The 17,326-nt window shown below is 38.2% G+C and overlaps 1 protein-coding gene across 2 annotated transcripts in view; it reads left to right on the top strand.

Moving 5' to 3' along the window:
- Positions 1 to 17,326, top strand: part of CANX (calnexin) — a 32,400-nt gene that overhangs the window by 11,940 nt on the left and 3,134 nt on the right. The window contains exons 2-14 of one of the 2 annotated variants that reach the window (XM_079916571.1): positions 5,054 to 5,230; positions 5,507 to 5,580; positions 6,032 to 6,090; positions 6,776 to 6,917; positions 7,358 to 7,439; positions 7,948 to 8,140; positions 9,566 to 9,755; positions 12,059 to 12,172; positions 12,478 to 12,634; positions 13,761 to 13,976; positions 14,867 to 14,986; positions 15,876 to 16,002; positions 16,188 to 16,267. In XM_079916571.1, the coding sequence (XP_079772697.1) occupies positions 5,057 to 5,230; positions 5,507 to 5,580; positions 6,032 to 6,090; positions 6,776 to 6,917; positions 7,358 to 7,439; positions 7,948 to 8,140; positions 9,566 to 9,755; positions 12,059 to 12,172; positions 12,478 to 12,634; positions 13,761 to 13,976; positions 14,867 to 14,986; positions 15,876 to 16,002; positions 16,188 to 16,267 (1,728 nt within the window). In that variant the 5' untranslated portion in view covers positions 5,054 to 5,056. Of the gene's footprint in view, positions 1 to 5,053; positions 5,231 to 5,506; positions 5,581 to 6,031; positions 6,091 to 6,775; positions 6,918 to 7,357; positions 7,440 to 7,947; positions 8,141 to 9,565; positions 9,756 to 12,058; positions 12,173 to 12,477; positions 12,635 to 13,760; positions 13,977 to 14,866; positions 14,987 to 15,875; positions 16,003 to 16,187; positions 16,529 to 17,326 lie in introns of those variants that run through there. The other variant, XM_079916570.1, reaches the window with a different exon arrangement.

Here is a 17,326-nt window from a genome sequence, read left to right as displayed (position 1 = left end):
CCCGGACCAGGGCTCAAACCCGTGTCCCCTGCATTGGCAGGCGGATCCTTAACCACTGTGCCACCATGGAAGTCCGGGAGCACGGAGTCTTAACCTCTGGACCACCAGGGAAGTCCCTGTTTCCTTATTGTTGAGTTGTGTTCTTCGTACATTTTGGAAACCAGTTTATTATTACATATGTATTTTGGAAATATTTCTCCTACCTTGTTTTGTTTTTTAATTCTCTTAAGTTTCTTCCATAGAGTTGAAGTTTTAAATTTTAATAAATTTCAGTTTAACCAATTTTTTCTTTCATGTATCTTGCTTTTTTTAATTTTTAAAAATTTATTAAAAAAACAAAACATAATGGTACAAAAAGGTTGAAAGTAAAAGAATTGGAAAAGATATACTGTGCAAATAATGTATCTTGCTTTTGATGTTGTATTGAAAACTCATTGTCAAACCCAAGATTACTTAAAATTTCTCCTGTGTTTTCATCTGGAAAGCGTAATAGTGCAACATCCTTTTTGGACTCCATTTGATATAAGGAGTGTGGGTAGGAGGATTGAAATGAGGGTGGATTTTGTTTCTTGGTAATATTGGATTTTCATTAATGAAGCAGAGAATTAATATCACCTTAAAATATATTGTCTTGAATTATTTGTAAGTGTGACCAGGTCTTTAACAAAACTTGAAATGTTTGGGCTGGCTTCATAGTGGCTCTTGGGACTAGACCTGTTTGCTGTAGCAATTTCTCGGGAGTCTTGGCAAATTACAAATGTTGAAATAGCATATGTAAAACTAGCAGTGGCTTAGGATCATCAGTGCACAGCTATGAGAATCGGTTTACCATGGTTTGGCAGTAGTGGTTCCTCCACAGCTTTACAACCCTCTGGAAAATGCGAAAGTTAACAGATATGTGCCTAAGACTTCTGAAAAACTGGGTCCTGCAACTCAGGGTGTAGGGGAAACGGTGGTGGAGCGAAGTGCATTTCCTGAAGTTTGCTGGAGACTCCCTATCCCTTTGTTGTTCTTGACGGGGATGGTAGCCTTCTGCTACCTGAAAACTGTTTTCCTTTCATTGGGTCATTCTGCCTCCGCCACACAGATGCCTCCTTTCCCAGGATCTTTGGTCCACCAACCAGGGCTAGCTGTTCTGCAGTTGCACTTTCCCTCACTAAACCCTACCTGAATCCCCTATTCCAGACCACTCCCTTTAGTACCCTTACTGACTAGTCTTCCAGTCCTGTCTCTATCACACCTTCTCAGTATTCAACTACATTTTGTCTAGCATAATAGAAATATGGGATATGAATTCTTTGACTCTTATTGGTTGTGATAATGAGTAAATGATTGGGTTATTTTCATTTTACTAGTCTTAGTTATTAATATGTAAAGTAAAATTAGAGTAATACCTCAAGGGAGGTTTATGCAAAACAGTGTGCCTATGTGAAAGTGCTTTTATTAACTGGAAAACAAAGCACAAATTGATTATTCATAAACCCTAATCGGTGGTTCTCAAAGTGTGATTCCTGAGCTAGCAGCCTTTGCATCTCCTGGAACTTGTTAGAAATGTGAAGTCCTAGCCCACTGGGCCCAGCCCGCATCTACTGAATCAGCAATTTTTTAAATTTATTTTTAATTTTTAAAATAAATTTATTTATTTTAGTTATTTTTGGTGGTGTTGGGTCTTTGTCACTGCGTGCAGCCTTTCTCTAGTTGTAGCGAGCGGGGGCTACTCTTTGTTGCGCTGCACGGGTTTCTCATTGCAGTGGCTTCTCTTGTGGAGCAAGGGCTCCAGGCACGCAAGCTTCAGTGGTTGTGGTATGCGGGCTCAGTAGTTGTGGCTCGTGGGCTCTAGAGCACAGGCTCAATAGTTGTGGCGCACGGGCTTAGTTGCTCCACGGCATGTAGGATCTTCCTGGACCAAGGCTCAAACCTGTGTCCCCTGCATTGGCAGGCGGATTTCTCTTTTTGAATTTTATTTAATTTATTTTTTTATGTAGCAGGTTCTTATTAGTTATCCATTTTATACATATTAGTGTATATATGTCGATCCCAATCTCCCAATTCATCCCACCACCACCACCACCACTACTACCCCACCCCCGGCAGGCAGTTTCTTAACCACTGCGCCACCAGGGAAGCCCGTGATTTGTTTTAAAAAGCCCCCTCATGGGGGCTTCCCTGGTGGCGCAGTGGTTGGGAGTCTGCCTGCCGATGCAGGGGACGCGGGTTTGTGCCCCGGTCCGGGAGGATCTCCCGCATGCCGCGGAGCGGCTGGGCCCGTGAGCCATGGCTGCTGAGCCTGTGCTCCGCCGCAACGGGAGAGGCCGCAACGGTGAGAGGCCCGCGTACCGCAAAAAAAAAACAAAAAACAAAAAAAAAGCCCCCTGATGCATGCTAAAGTTTGAGAAGCACTGCCTTATATAAAATTATGCTTAACCTAAGGACAGTTGTATTAGTCTGCTTGGACTGCCGTAACAGTACCACAGGCTGGGTGGCGTAAAAAACAGAAATTTATTTTCTCACGGTCTGGAGTCTGGAAGTCCATGATCAGGGCATTGGCAGAGTTGGTTTCTGGTGTGGACTTTCTCCTCGGCTTGCAGAGAGCCACCATCTTGTTGTGTCCTCTCACATGGACTTATGTGCACACGGACTTCTGGCTCTCTTCATCTTATATAGATTCCAGGCCTATCGGATTAGACCTTATGACCTCTTTTAACCTTAATTACTTCCCTAAAGGTCCTATCTCCAAATATTACATTGGGAGTTAGGGCTTCAACATGTGAATGGGGGGAGGGGGGCACAGTTAAGCCCACAACAGCAATGTATCAACAAATTAAAAATTATTGGGAAAAAAAAATCAGGCTTACCTTTTTAAAAGGTAAGTAGTTAGCTCATCTCCCTGATTAGCTTTTCCTTGAGCAGCGATTTTCCAGCATCAGTACTTAGTCCGGATTAATCCACTGGTTTTGTGCTTCATTTAATTACTACTAGGCTTACCACATTTTGTCTTTTAAAAAGTTTTAACAATTGTATGCATATATTGTTTTAGCTATGTTTTGGGCTAATTTGGTTTTGTAGCTTATCCCTGGGAACCCAGCTACCATTTATAGCATTGTTTCTGTGAGGACTTGGGAGTTGTATAGAGTTGATTTAGATAAAAGTGTTGAATCAACCTGTTTAGTTTTAGAGAATCCCTTGTAGTTGTAAATGAAAGCAATGTTGCTGTGCCATTGTATATTATTTTGATAGTAGAGAATAGAGGCCTTTCCAGTGAATAAATGAAATTAGTGATATTCCTAGTATATTAGAAACTAGAGCAGAATGTTGACATTGAGAGTTTCTCCTAAAAACTAATACCAGTCCTAGGAAACATTATCAATGATTTTATTTAGCACTTTTTTTTTTAGCACATTTATTTTCTGCACTGCCTAAATGCTAAGCATTTAGGAATCCAGTGAACTTTACCTTCTTTCATTTTGTGAAAACAGTACCCAAGATATGTAAATAAAAGAAATACCACCAAATGATATGTGAAAATCTAGTTCTACATACTGTTACTCACTTTAAAGGATTATAGAGTTTATAAGGAATTAGGCGTCAAATTCAGCATTGGAATAAGTTGATGTATAAGACACCAAAAAAAATTAAGCTATTTTCTTTTTTTAAATTTTTTAAAAAATTTTTTATTTTATTTATTTATTTTTGGCTGTGTTGGGTCTTCGTTGCTGCACGCGGGCTTTCTCTAGTTGCGGCAAGCAGGGGCTACTCTTCGTTGTGGTGCGTGGGCTTCTCATTGCAGTGGCTTCTCTTGTTGAAGAACACGGGCTCTAGGCGCGTGGGCTTCAGTAGTTGTGGCTCACGGGCTCTAGAGTGCAGGCTCAGTAGTTGTGGCACACAGGCTTAGTTGCTCCATGGCATGTGGGATCTTCCTGGACCAAGGCTCAAACCCGTGTCTCCTGCATTGGCAGGCGGATTCTTAACCACTGCACCACTAGGGAAGCCCCTAAAATCTTTTTTATTGTAGTAAAAACGCTTATCATAAGACTTACCATATTAACCATTGTTAAGTTCAGTGGCATTAAGTACATTCTCATTGTTGTGCAGCTTTCACCTCCATCCATCTCCAGAGAGAACTCTTTTCGTCTTGGAGAATTGAAACTCTATACTACCTACTACCAAATCTTTTTGTGCATCCATGTGGCTCAGTTTTTATATCTTTAGGTCTGCGGTTTTGGGAAAAGGACCAACTACCATCCATGACAGTCTAATACAATACATAAGGCACTTACAGGCTTAGAAAATAAGAGGTAAAGATAGCTGGTCTGTGGTTTAATATATTTTTTTGTTGAGTCTTAAAACACTAATTTAAAACCATATCTACACTTGATGGTCTTTGGACAAGAGCAGCAGCATCTAAATTAAGTGTTTAATGTGAGGCTAGTTAGCTCCTCTGTTACTTCATTGTAATGTTTTAACTCATTTAAACTAACCTGTAAAAGGGGCTTTGTCCATTGTAGAGCTCTTTACAAATGCAGGAATTTAGTTTGAAATTGTATCTGAACACCATAAATTTGTGTAGCCAACATGATATTCTATATGGGGACACCTGTTTATGTTTGAGTTTTATTTTGAAATTTTTATTGAAATTGAATCTTTTAACTAACTGATTTTAGGAAAACCGCTTTATCATTCTGGATTCACTTTCTTTATCTGTAAAATGAACTACAATGAAGTTCTGATTTGAAAGCCTTAATTTTAAATAAGAGAGGGGTTAGGGCTTCCCTGGGGGCGCAGTGGTTGAGAGTCCACCTGCCGATGCAGGGGACACAGGTTTGTGCCCCGGTCTGGGAAGATCCCACATGCCGCGGAGTGGCTGGGCCCATGAGCCATGGCTGCTGAGCCTGTGCGTCCGGAGCCTGTGCTCCGCAACGGGAGAGGCCACAACAGTGAGAGGCCCGCGTACCGCAAAGAAAAAAAAACAAATAAATGAGAGAGGGGTTAGTGATCTTACAAAATTTTTTTAAAAGGAGGTGATGCATTTAACTGTACCCTTTTTTATATTTAGATCATGGAAGGGAAGTGGTTGCTGTGTGTGTTACTGGTGCTTGGAACTGCTCTTGTTCAGGCTCATGATGGACATGAAGATGATGTGATTGACATTGAGGATGACCTTGATGATGTCATTGAAGAGGTAGAAGACTCAAAACCGAAAGCAGATACCAGCACTCCTCCATCTCCAAAGGTTTGAAGTGGTCTTTGAATCTATTCATTTTGCCTCTTGAGATAACCAAAGGATGAAGGTAAATTTTGGATCCTTATCACAGGGAAAGCAAAATTTGCTAAAATTTTTATTGATCTCTCTGTCAGCCTTTGTTATATTGTCCCAAAGATAAGTTATATGGATTGAATTCGAGGGCCAGCTATGAAAGTTTGAAAGCAAATCAAGAGAATAGATCCTACTGAGAAAGGAGTGTTGCTGAATATTTCAATTCTTAATTCATTTTTATATTTAACACAGGTCACCTACAAAGCTCCAGTTCCAACAGGGGAAGTGTATTTTGCTGATAGCTTTGACAGAGGAACTCTGTCAGGGTAAGTGTTTCTTAGGGGGAAAAAATCTTAGAGGCAGACATCATATAAATAAGATGGGATAGTGTATTCCTTTTTGGATATTATTTTATATAGTGAAATGTCTAACTATTTTATATCTTTCATCCCTTTTAGGAAAATAGTGTTTTAGAACATGTGGCTCTTGCTTCCATATCTTTTCCCTTCACCCTGTATTTTGTTCTTTGAGAAAGTTGTTTTCTCTTGAGTCTTAAAAGGTGAAATTATTTCATGGGTTTGGTACTTTTTCTTACAGATTTTTGAGTTGAGTACAATATATTATCACTACTTGAATGACATTTAAAAGTTGAAAGTACAGTGGTTAGGTAGGCTAAGAAGAGCTGGATAGTTCCTATTTTTGTTATTGTTTACATTGTTTCTTTTTACAGGCCAACTATAATTTGAATCTTAATTTAGGGGTATGTCTTAATTACAGGTGGATTTTATCCAAAGCCAAGAAAGATGACACTGATGACGAAATTGCCAAATATGATGGTGAGAGTTGCATTTGATTTAGATATAATAGCAGATTGAGGTTTGATGTATTTCCATAGTATCTCTCAAGACTAGTTTAAAAGGAGTATGTATAGGGCTTCCTTGGTGGCGTAGTGGTTGAGAGTCCGCCTGCCGATGCAGGGGACACGGGTTCGTGCCCTGGTCCGGGAAGATCCCACATGCCGCGGAGCGGCTGGGCCCGTGAGCCATGGCCGCTGAGCCTGCGCGTCCGGAGCCTGTGCTCCGCAACGGGAGAGGCCACAACAGTGAGAGGCCCATGTACTGGGGAAAAAAAAAAAAAGAGTATGTATACATTTTAAGATTTTTCACTGGAAGTTTGCTTTCTTTGTGTGTTCTATTATATTTTATAGGGTTAGACCTGTTTAATGTTTATTTTTACACCATAACATGGAAGGAGATTTGTTACCCATGGTGCTGTATTTTGGAAATGGAAGGTCTTTTCTAGGCATTGGTAGAATGAATGTGCTATAGGTTTTTAAAAACCATATCTTAATATTTGTCAATTATGTGTGTTTAATATTAATAGACCAGCTCTCAGAGGTAAATGGAACATGTTAAACATTTGTCAGTATGATGGATTTGCACAACTTGGAGTTTTGTTTGTTACGATTTTAGGATCTTTAGAGGTGTAATTAGGGAGTGGGACCTTTTTGTTGTCTTGCAGGAAAATGGGAGGTAGATGAAATGAAGGAAACAAAACTTCCAGGCGATAAAGGACTTGTATTGATGTCTCGAGCCAAGCATCATGCTATCTCTGCTAAACTGAACAAGCCTTTCATCTTTGATACCAAGCCTCTCATTATTCAGTGAGTGAAACAATTGCTTGATAGACCCTTTCTAGGAAGAGTGAAGACATTATATTATAAAACTATTACTCTATGTAAAAAAAAATTATGAGAATAATTACATGCTACAGTAGGAATTTTAGGATGTATTTAAGCATCCTGTAATGTAACATTTTTTTCATGCCCAGTAAATTATTTTGAAATAAATCAGCTATTTTTCCTACTGATAGCAAATGAACTTCTGGATTTTGCAAATAGTATTTACTGGGAATCTGCATTAAGATTTAATTTTCTTTTACTTATTTAATTTTGGGGGATTGGGTAAGTATAACAATAGAAGATGGAATCTTCACATATGACCTATGATAAAACATGTGACCGAAGTGGGGGAAAGGGAAATAAATTAAGAAATTTGATCTTTCAAAATGCCATATGGTCTCTGCCTTTCTCTCTGAAATTAGGTATGAGGTTAATTTCCAAAATGGAATAGAATGTGGTGGTGCCTATGTGAAACTACTTTCCAAAACCCCAGAGCTCAACCTGGTAGGTACTTCCTATTTCTTTATGTGGCCTCCCACAGTTACCTTTTAAGAATCTCAGAGAAAAGGAAAGAAAATTTTCTAAGACCAGTGAAAATAAGACCGTTTCTCCTGCTGCTGTTGAAATATTTTGGAGGCTGGAAATACTGACCTTGACATTTCTGTGCTTTTTATTTGAAATGTAAATTTCAAAGCTGTTTTGTTTTATCCTTGGTTTCTGTCCTGTGTAATTTTTAGTTTTAGCAAACTTATTTCTTTGTTTTATGAAAGAAGCAGTAACTATCTAGGTATATGCATTATTTTGTGTTTTTAAGCACTTTCATATATTCTCATGTAAAATTTCCCGGTAATTTCTGGTTATTCCTTTTCACTGGTATCTGTACAAACCTCATAAATGAATAAACTTTTCCTGTAATAGGACACTATTTGGGATTTTATAAGAGGACATATCACACTTTTGAAAGGTTGCTTTTCAACACTTCGAGTTACTTAATCCATTTTTGTTTCTGAAGGATCACTTCCACGACAAGACCCCTTACACGATTATGTTTGGTCCAGATAAATGTGGAGAGGACTATAAATTGCACTTCATCTTTCGCCACAAAAACCCCAAAACGGGTGTATATGAAGAAAAGCATGCTAAGAGGCCAGATGCAGATCTGAAGACCTATTTTACTGATAAGAAAACACATCTTTATACATTAAGTAAGAAAAACTATTAATAAATTTTGGTTTTTATGGCACTACACATTTATCATCCATTTAATTTAAAGATTGTAAGCCTGCAAATAAGAATCTCTGTTGACTTAATATTAGTTGTGAGAAGAACTTAATTTCTCAGCACTAAAATGTCTCTTCCTTAGGTTGAATTGAGAGCTAGGGTTTGAAACAATTTTAAGAATAAGATTGTATGTCCCATAAAGAGCTTCTTTGCTTGATCCTCACCCTTCATTTCCTCCCTTTGTTTATTTTCTTGTTGATGGGATGTTAAGTTATAGGACATACAATAGAAATATGTGTACAGTTTTTTTCAAAGTATCTTCTAGTTGAACTTGTTTGGATGCTCCAACACCTAGACAGTTGAGTTTAATCATTTGGACATTGGAATGGGTCTTTTTATTTAATGAAGTTTTTCCTGCTGCTTTGAGATCACATATAGACATGCCTCTTTTCCTAAAGAATGCAATAACCTTTCTTCTTTATAACAAAAGTAATATATATTCAGCATAGGAATTTAAAAGGAAAAAGAAAGCAAAAAGAAAACAAAATTATCTGAAATATCAACACTGTGATATGTATTTGGCTATATGTGAATAAACATGTATATATGTATAGACACATGTAATTTTTATTAGAAGTTAAGTGTGCTATATTTCACTTTTTCTCTTCACAAAAGCATGAGAATCTTTCTGTGAGAGTAGATATCACTGATAACATTGATAACCTTCATTGTCATTGAGGATAGCAGCATAGTACTCTGTCATTTTCCATAGTACTCTGGATGTTCTGTGACCTAGTCAGTTGCCTATTAGGCTTTTAGACGTAGGATCCAGGCTTTAGCATAATTCACACTTAAGATACCTTTCTGGATTTAAAATTATGTTTGCATTCTTCACTGGATTCCAAAAGTACAACCTGAGTAGACACGTGGTTTAATAAACCACATGTAATTGAAATTTTGTGTAATTTGAAATTTGGGCAACATAGTGGTAATACCAACTCAAAAAATGAGGAAATGGGCCTTTTCTGTTGGGGGACAGTTATAATAAGTAAACTTATTTGCCTGTTGACTGGTGTGTAACCATTTGTGTCAAACCAATATTGCATTAGTTTATGTACCTTTGTTTTTTTTGATGTTTTTAATGTTCATACATGGAATCTTTTGGTGTGTAAAAATTTTACCTGTCATTTGTTCTAATTCCTAAAAACCTGAAGAACTAACATTTACGACTTACAGATAAGGAAAAAGCGTGCTAACTTGCATAAGGCTCCATGACCATGTTCTAACGCCCAAGGTCTTTACTCCATGCTTCTGCTTTCTGTTAGAAATATGATTGTTTGTGTTGTGGTAAAGAGAGCTTGGGAATGAGTGGCTAATTAACTTTTTAAAATTGCATTTAATTTTTTCAGTCTTGAATCCAGATAATAGTTTTGAAATATTAGTGGACCAGTCTGTTGTAAACAGTGGGAATCTGTTAAATGACATGACTCCTCCTGTAAATCCTTCACGTGAAATTGAGGACCCAGAAGACCGGAAGCCTGAAGATTGGGATGAAAGACCAAAAATACCAGATCCTGATGCTGTCAAGCCAGATGACTGGTGAGTCTTTGGGACCTGTCTTTGAATGCAGTGGAGCATTTCATACATTCCATTTGGCTTGAACAATTGAATGGTGGTTGAAATCTGATAATTTGGATAATCTGTGATGCAGTCTAAATGTTAGGAAAAATGTAGACTACTATAGCTGAAAATAGTAGTGACCACCTAGTGATTACTAGGGCCATCGTGATCATCTGGGCTGCCTCATACCATTTTACAAGCCACCAAATGCTGAAACTGATGATAGAGTTTGCCTGTGGTGACACGGTTGGTTTGTGGCAGAACCTCAGGTCTTTTGGCCTGGCCTTTCCAATGCTACTATGAATTCACATTTAAAGCTGGAGTCCTAAAATTTTAAATTTTAATTTGAAAAATAACCTTTTTACTATTTAAACAATACTCAGGAGATCTCTGCTCCGTGGTGAGCACTGGAATACAAAACCACAAGCACACCAGCTGCCTACACAACTCCCAGTCTAGTTGTGAGACAGGCACTTGAAGTTGGCATGCATGGGATGAATGGTCTAATATGTGTTACTTGTGACCAGAGCACCAGGTATACCTAACTTCAGTAGTTTCTTGGAGTTGGGCAAATCAAATTGAGAACTGAAAGTGGGCAAGAGTTAACTTAACTGGTGAAGATGGAAAATGGTATTCCCTGGTTGAAGGAGAATATCAGGTGCAAAAGTAGAGGAATAGGAGTGAGCTTAACACGTGTGAGGGAAATTGAGTAGCCTTTTACATAAAGTGCAAATTAGAGAGTGGTAAGAAAAGAAAACAGGTGGGTTGTACTCTTGTATGTGACCATCTTTGAACTCTGGTATGGTGACTTTTGGAAATGTCAGGAAGTGAACAAAGAGAAGTGATAAAACTGATCTTCCACTTGTAAGTATCCTCTTAGGCTTCACAGTTAAATTCTAGTTGATACTTTTATGCTGCACTGGTGTAGTGGGTGAGTTTATTTGTATATTTGGTGAACATTAGATTTCGACTCAGCCTTGTTCAGTATTGTATTCCTTAACTAGCTGTTTTATTTTGGGGGTGGAGAAGTGAATGTTCAGCTTGAAAGATCAGCTGAATGATATACAAGTTTAAGTTCTTACACAATTTTAAACTAGCAAATTTCAAAACCAAGCATAATCCTGACCAAGAATAGAAGATGTCTCTGCTTACCAGCTAAAGTGGCTCTAACAATAACTGCATAAAGCTTTGAAATTAGGTACTTCTTGATGAACTTTTAAGGGTAACTGAGTCATAATTCACATGCTAAAATCCACCCTTTAAAGTGTACAGTTCAGTGGTTTTACAGTATGTTTGCAGTGTTGTGCAACCATCACCACTGTCTAATTCCAGAACATTTTTATCACCCAAAAAGAAGCCCATACCCATGAAGCAGTTACTCCGTATTTCTCCCTTCCACCAGCCCCTGGCAACCACTAATCTGCCTTCTGTCTCTGTGGATTTGCCCATTCTGGATATAGAATAATATAATATGTGGTCCTTTGTGTCTAGCTTCTTTTGCTCAGCATAATGTTTTTAAGACTCATCCATGTTGAAGCATGGATTAGTACTTCATTCCTTTTTATGACTGAAGACTGTTCCATTGTGTGGATAATACCACATTTTATTTATCCATTCCTTATTTGATTGACATTTAGGGTGTTTCCCTTTTTTGGCTGTGGTTATGAATAATGCTGCTATGAACATTCATGTATAGGTTTTTGGGTGAATATACATTTTCATTTCTCTTGGGTATATTCCTAGGAGTGGAATTGTTGGGTCATATGGTAATGACGTTTAACTTTTTGAGGGACTGCCAAACTGTTTTCCAAAGTGGCTGTACCATTTTACTTGCTCACAATCAATGTATGAGGGTTTCATTTTCTCCACATCCTTGCCAATACTTAGTTTTATCAGTTTTTTTATTATAGCCATCCTACTGGGTATGAAGTGGTATCTTATTGTGGTTTTGATTTGCATTTCTCTGATGGCTAATGATGTTGAACATATTTTCATGTGCTTATTGGGCATTTCTATGTCTGAAGAAATGTCTATTCAATCCTTTGCTGGTTTTTAAACTGAGTTGTCTTTTTATTATTAGGTTGTAAGAGTTCTTTATAAATTCTGCATACTAGGCCCTTGTATATGATTTTAGATATTTATAGGAGGAACTATTTTAAGTTTTTTGATTAAGTAAGGCCTACATATTTTTAGATTGCCCTGTTTCAGATTCACAAAGTGGGACCACATTGTGATTCTCTGGCCAATGTTGTCAGTAATTGGCTTTTTCTTTTGTGTTTAAGGGATGAAGATGCCCCTGCTAAGATTCCAGATGAAGAAGCCACAAAGCCTGAAGGCTGGTTAGATGATGAACCTGAATATGTACCTGACCCAGATGCAGAGAAGCCAGAGGATTGGTATGAGCTTTAGTTAACTTTTGAAATTGCCTGCTTTTTTATTGAAGTAAAAGTTAATACTTAAATACAGCTAACTGCTCAAATTTAAGTGTAGAGCTCAACAAACTAAATTGATTACATTTTCATCTCTTTTTTTAAATGCATCTGTCATGAAAAACCCTTATTACTGGAAATGTGGAAACAAGATGATGCTCTGTAGTACGACATTGTGAAAGTATTTCTGCAGGATTTCAGGGAAGCCCTGGGGCAGCTTTTCACAGTCCTGCATCACAGAACCCATTTGTAGTTTGTTTGTATCTCCACAGGGATGAAGATATGGATGGAGAATGGGAGGCTCCTCAGATTGCCAACCCTAAGTGTGAGTCGGCTCCTGGGTGTGGTGTCTGGCAGCGACCTGTGATTGACAACCCTAATTATAAGGGCAAATGGAAGCCGCCCATGATTGACAATCCTAACTACCAGGTTTGTACCTCTCTGTGGTTTCATAGATCTCTTTGTGTTCAGATAGAAGTTTTGTCTATAGTGAGGCTGCCAGGTTGATCCCCTGTATTCAAACTATTGAATTGAAAACAAAGTAAACTTCAAAATTGAGAGAAAACTTGTGTGTTAAGTGTTGAAAAGGTAAACCTAGAAACTAGAAAGAACTTTCATAATTGCTTTGTAACTTGTGTTTAAAAGCAAACAAAAAATAGAAAACTTGTGGTTTGGGCACCCTGCTGCCATGTGGATCCAACTTGGCAATCTCTGTGGTAGGGTGGATAGAGGATTATGATGGGAGTTGGTTCCCTGACCACAAGTCAGGGAACACAAGTCAGCTCATTGCTTGACCTCAGTATCTTCAACTATAAAAAGACTGTGAGGCTCAAATGAGATGGTAATACAGGTGGTGATATTTTAAAGCTTTAAGTTTACTATGGAAATGTAACAACTCAGACCCTGGTCTCACTTCTGTTTCTGTTCTAGTCAAATTATTTAAAATCATTAATTTCTACTCTGTCACACTTCAAAATGTAAAGTGTAGGTCTGTATCTCTATGTATCTACTATGTATATACTTTTCTGTTTTTAAATGTACTTGTGCAATCAATAAGATAAGTTAAAAATTGCGCTTTAGCTGTTTTGTTGATGGCCATTTAGGTGAATTGCCATTTTTTGCTTTTAGAGTCCTTGCTGCAGTAATTTTCCTTGTAAATGTCTGAGTATATGTGGTAACTATTTCTCTAGGTAGTTATCTGAGGTGAAATATCTGGTTGAAGATTGTGTACATTTTAAATCACCACTGAAGGAGTCTGTACTGATTTATGCTCCCACTCCTACCAGCAGTTAGTTGATAAGAGTGGAGGCTGTTGGAATGTGCCAGGTAGAGCAAGGTGTTTGGATCAAGGTCATGGATGAAATTGAAAGTAGCTGGAGTCCAGATGTCTTAGAGGCATCAGTAGCATTTATTGTTTTCTTCCTGTTACTTAAGTTTTACAAAGTCAGCACTTAACTCGCAGGTAATGCAGAATTCATCTTAATTCTTATTTAGGTTCACCATAAATTTGTGGTGATCATTATCTGAAATGATTTTTTTTAATATTTTTCTCTAGGGAATCTGGAAACCCCGGAAAATACCAAATCCAGATTTCTTTGAAGATCTGGAGCCTTTCAAGATGACTCCTTTTAGTGCTATTGGTTTAGAACTGTGGTCTATGACCTCAGACATTTTTTTTGACAACTTTATTGTTTCTGGTGATAGAAGAGTAGTTGATGATTGGGCCAATGATGGATGGGGTCTGAAGAAAGCTGCGGATGGGGCTGCTGAGGTTTGTGCTTGCTTGTTTATTGTGCATTTATGTCTTTTATTACAGGTAACTAATTGCTTCTGTTGTGAAAAGCTATCTTCTAAGATTTGTCTTTTTCCTTTTTGGGGGATGTTGGCATAGAAAGTGTGACCTTTGTCTGCTAAAGACAAAACACTGGGGCTTTGGACATGATTTCATTAGGCCAATATAATGGCTTTAGAGTCTGTATTTGTAGGGTATTTTTTTTTTAATTGTGTTAAGATACATTTAACAGGGATTGACATATACACACTACTATGTATAAAATAGATATCTAAAAAGAACCTACTGTATTGCACAGGGAACTCTATTCAATTCTATTCTGTAATGACCTATATGGGAATAGACTCTAAAAAGAGTGGATATATGTATAATTAACTCACTTTGCTGTACAGCAGAAACTAACACAACATTATAAATCAACTATACTCCAATTTAAAAAAAATTTTTTTAAGATATTTAACAAAATTTGCCATTTAGGGTATATGCTAATGCACTCTTAAATACTGAATCTTGGTTTACCCAATAAGTGGAATTTTCACATAATTGGTCATAAGGCCAAGATGGGAATTGGAGAGACATTGAGATCAAGAAATTCTTCATTCACTGGTCCCTGAGGTTAAGGAAACCTTTGTAGGTGATTAAGAAGCCAGCTTTCACACCTAGGAAGGAGAAATCCCCTTGATGATAAAGAGAGCAGGAAAATCAAAATTTTTCTCTTATTTCCTTTTTACATTGTGTGAACATCTAGGCTTGAATCCTCTGAAAAAGGTGCCTGAGTAGTGCCATGCGGTAATTGAACAGTGGGACAGTACAGCCTGTATTTAGTGTCAAAAGCCAAAACTTGAAATGAGTCCTGTCTTGTTTTTCAGCCAGGTGTAGTGGGGCAGATGATTGAGGCAGCCGAGGAGCGCCCATGGCTCTGGGTGGTCTACGTTTTGACTGTAGCTCTGCCCGTATTTCTTGTCATCCTCTTCTGCTGTTCTGGAAAGGTATGAGTTGTTGCTCGTTTGCTTTTGCTTTGTTTTTTTATTTTGATTCACCCTTATATTGTTAAAAATAACTAAGATACGTTGCCTGAGGTTTTTCTTTGTAGCAGCTCAGTAGTGACTGGGCCACATTTGGTGTTGACTTCTGAAACCCTGTTCACTACTTTCAGTGGCCATTTATTGTGCCCAGATGGAAGTAGGATTGTTAGCCCCTCGGTTTCTAATAGTATTAGCCTACTATATTACTCTCCTTCACATTTGGCAGAAGCTTTCTGAAAGAAAAGAGAAAACAACTTAGAGATATAAAACTGAGCCATCTGGGCACAAACTAGCTTTTCCTTCTGGCATAGCTGTTTCTATTCATATACTTTATAATTCAGTCTTTGATTTCTCATTATCCATTTCTCCCTCAGCATCCCTACCCTCCCTTCCCCCGCAAAACACATGTAGGGCTGATACAGCCTTATTCTTTAGCCTTTGTTATATGCAATCAAAAAAAAAGAAAATTTTGTTTAGACCCTCTACTTCTACTAAATGAGGATTATGCTTCACCTTGCATTCAAGATGTTTTGTAACCTGATCCCCAATCTTCCTTTCCAGCCTTATCCCCCCACCACTATTCTGCATATCTGTACCTCAGTCACCTTTGACTAGTTAGACTTGCACATTCCTGCCTGACCCCTTTGCTTCTACTGTTCCTTCTACCTTGAACCATACACATGCTCAGTGAAGAGGAAGCTCTCAAGCAGGAATTCCATCTTACTCATTTCTTTGTATCTACCCCAGCATATAGCCTTTGTACAGAACTTTGCTCGTAGGCCTTCGGTAATTATATGGTAACGTAATACATAAAATGTGAACAAAACTGTCATGCTTTGGGGGAATATTTCAGAAACAGCCCAGTCCTGTGGAGTACAAGAAGACTGATGCTCCTCAACCAGATGTGAAGGAGGACGAAGAAGAAAAGGAAGAGGAAAAGGAAAAGGGAGATGAGGAGGAGGAAGGTGAAGAGAAACTTGGTAAGAAGTAGACCCCAAAATATCTGCTTTAAACCAACATCCTAAGAAGATGTTTCAAACCCTTATAAGCAAGTTACTGTCAAGATTGTTTCAGACTCTAGAGGTGTGTTCTAATGCTGATTTTCTAGTTACCAAAAACAAGTATAAGATTTTGCTCAGTTGTTTTGCTTTGTTTTCTGTCTTAGAAGAGAAGCAAAAAAGTGACGTTGAAGAAGATGGTGGCACTGTCAGTCAAGAGGAGGAAGATAGGAAACCTAAAGCAGAGGTAATAGAAAGGGGGAGAGTATATCTTAATGTTTCAGGCAACTCAGTGAAGGTACATTTAAGTAGAGAGTATTTTCATAGGGTAATTTTCAATGGCTGTGGCAGTAAAAATTCCATTACAGCCAATTTTGTAAAAGTGGAATTCTTAGCACTAAAAAATTAAATTTCAAATTACATCTGAATCTCAAAAGTATTTTCTGTGCTGAAAATGGTTTTCTGTAATAAATAGAAGGTAAGGAAAGACTAACAAAATGCTTTCTAAGATGGCAGCTTCAGGTTATTATTTTACAGTTCTGTGTCATCATCTACCTCTCCTCACTGTGCCCTTAAAAATATTTATTGGACAAATCACTGCATTCTAAAATTTTTATCCCTCTTGCTGATGGAGTCATTCTTTCGTTCATTCAATAAATATTTGTGGAGTACCCATTGTGTACCAGGTATTGTTAGTGAACAAGACAGACAAAGATACGCTACATCTGGGGAACTTAAATTCTAGTGGAAGGAAACAGACAGTAAGCAGTAGACGTTATAAGGAAGTAAATGAGAACAGTATGTTAAAAAGCAATGGGCTATGAAAAATAAAAGTTGTACAGGAAAAGGTATTGGAAATGCTGGAGGCGGGGTATGTTGTATGTAATGTTAAAAGATGGTAGGTAGGCCTCAGTGGAGAGGTGACATTTGAGCAAAGACTTGAAAGAGATAAAGGACTTTGCCGTGGAGATGTCCATGGGAAGAGCATTCCTGAGAGAACAGCCGGTACAAGGGCCTGAAGTGGTAGTCTAGATGGCCAGTACGGTCAGTAGATTAAGAGGGTGGAGCAAAGGAACATGGGGAAGGCTCCAGATTAGGTGAGGCCTCCTAGGCTGTTGTAGGGGCTTGGCTTTTCCTCCTAGTGAAATGGGCAGCCATTGTAGGCTTTGGGGCAAAGGAGTGATCAGACCTGATTACTCTGGCTGCTATGTTTTTCACAGACCAGGGAGAATCAAGGAGCCTAGTTAGGAGATTACTGTAATAATCCAGGCAAGATATGGTGGCCCAGAGCAGGGTGATAGGAGAG

The sequence above is a fragment of the Stenella coeruleoalba genome (assembly GCF_951394435.1).
Source record: "Stenella coeruleoalba genome assembly, chromosome: 3".
Classification (NCBI taxonomy): domain Eukaryota; kingdom Metazoa; phylum Chordata; class Mammalia; order Artiodactyla; family Delphinidae; genus Stenella; species Stenella coeruleoalba.
This window is presented reverse-complemented; position numbering and strand designations above follow the sequence as displayed.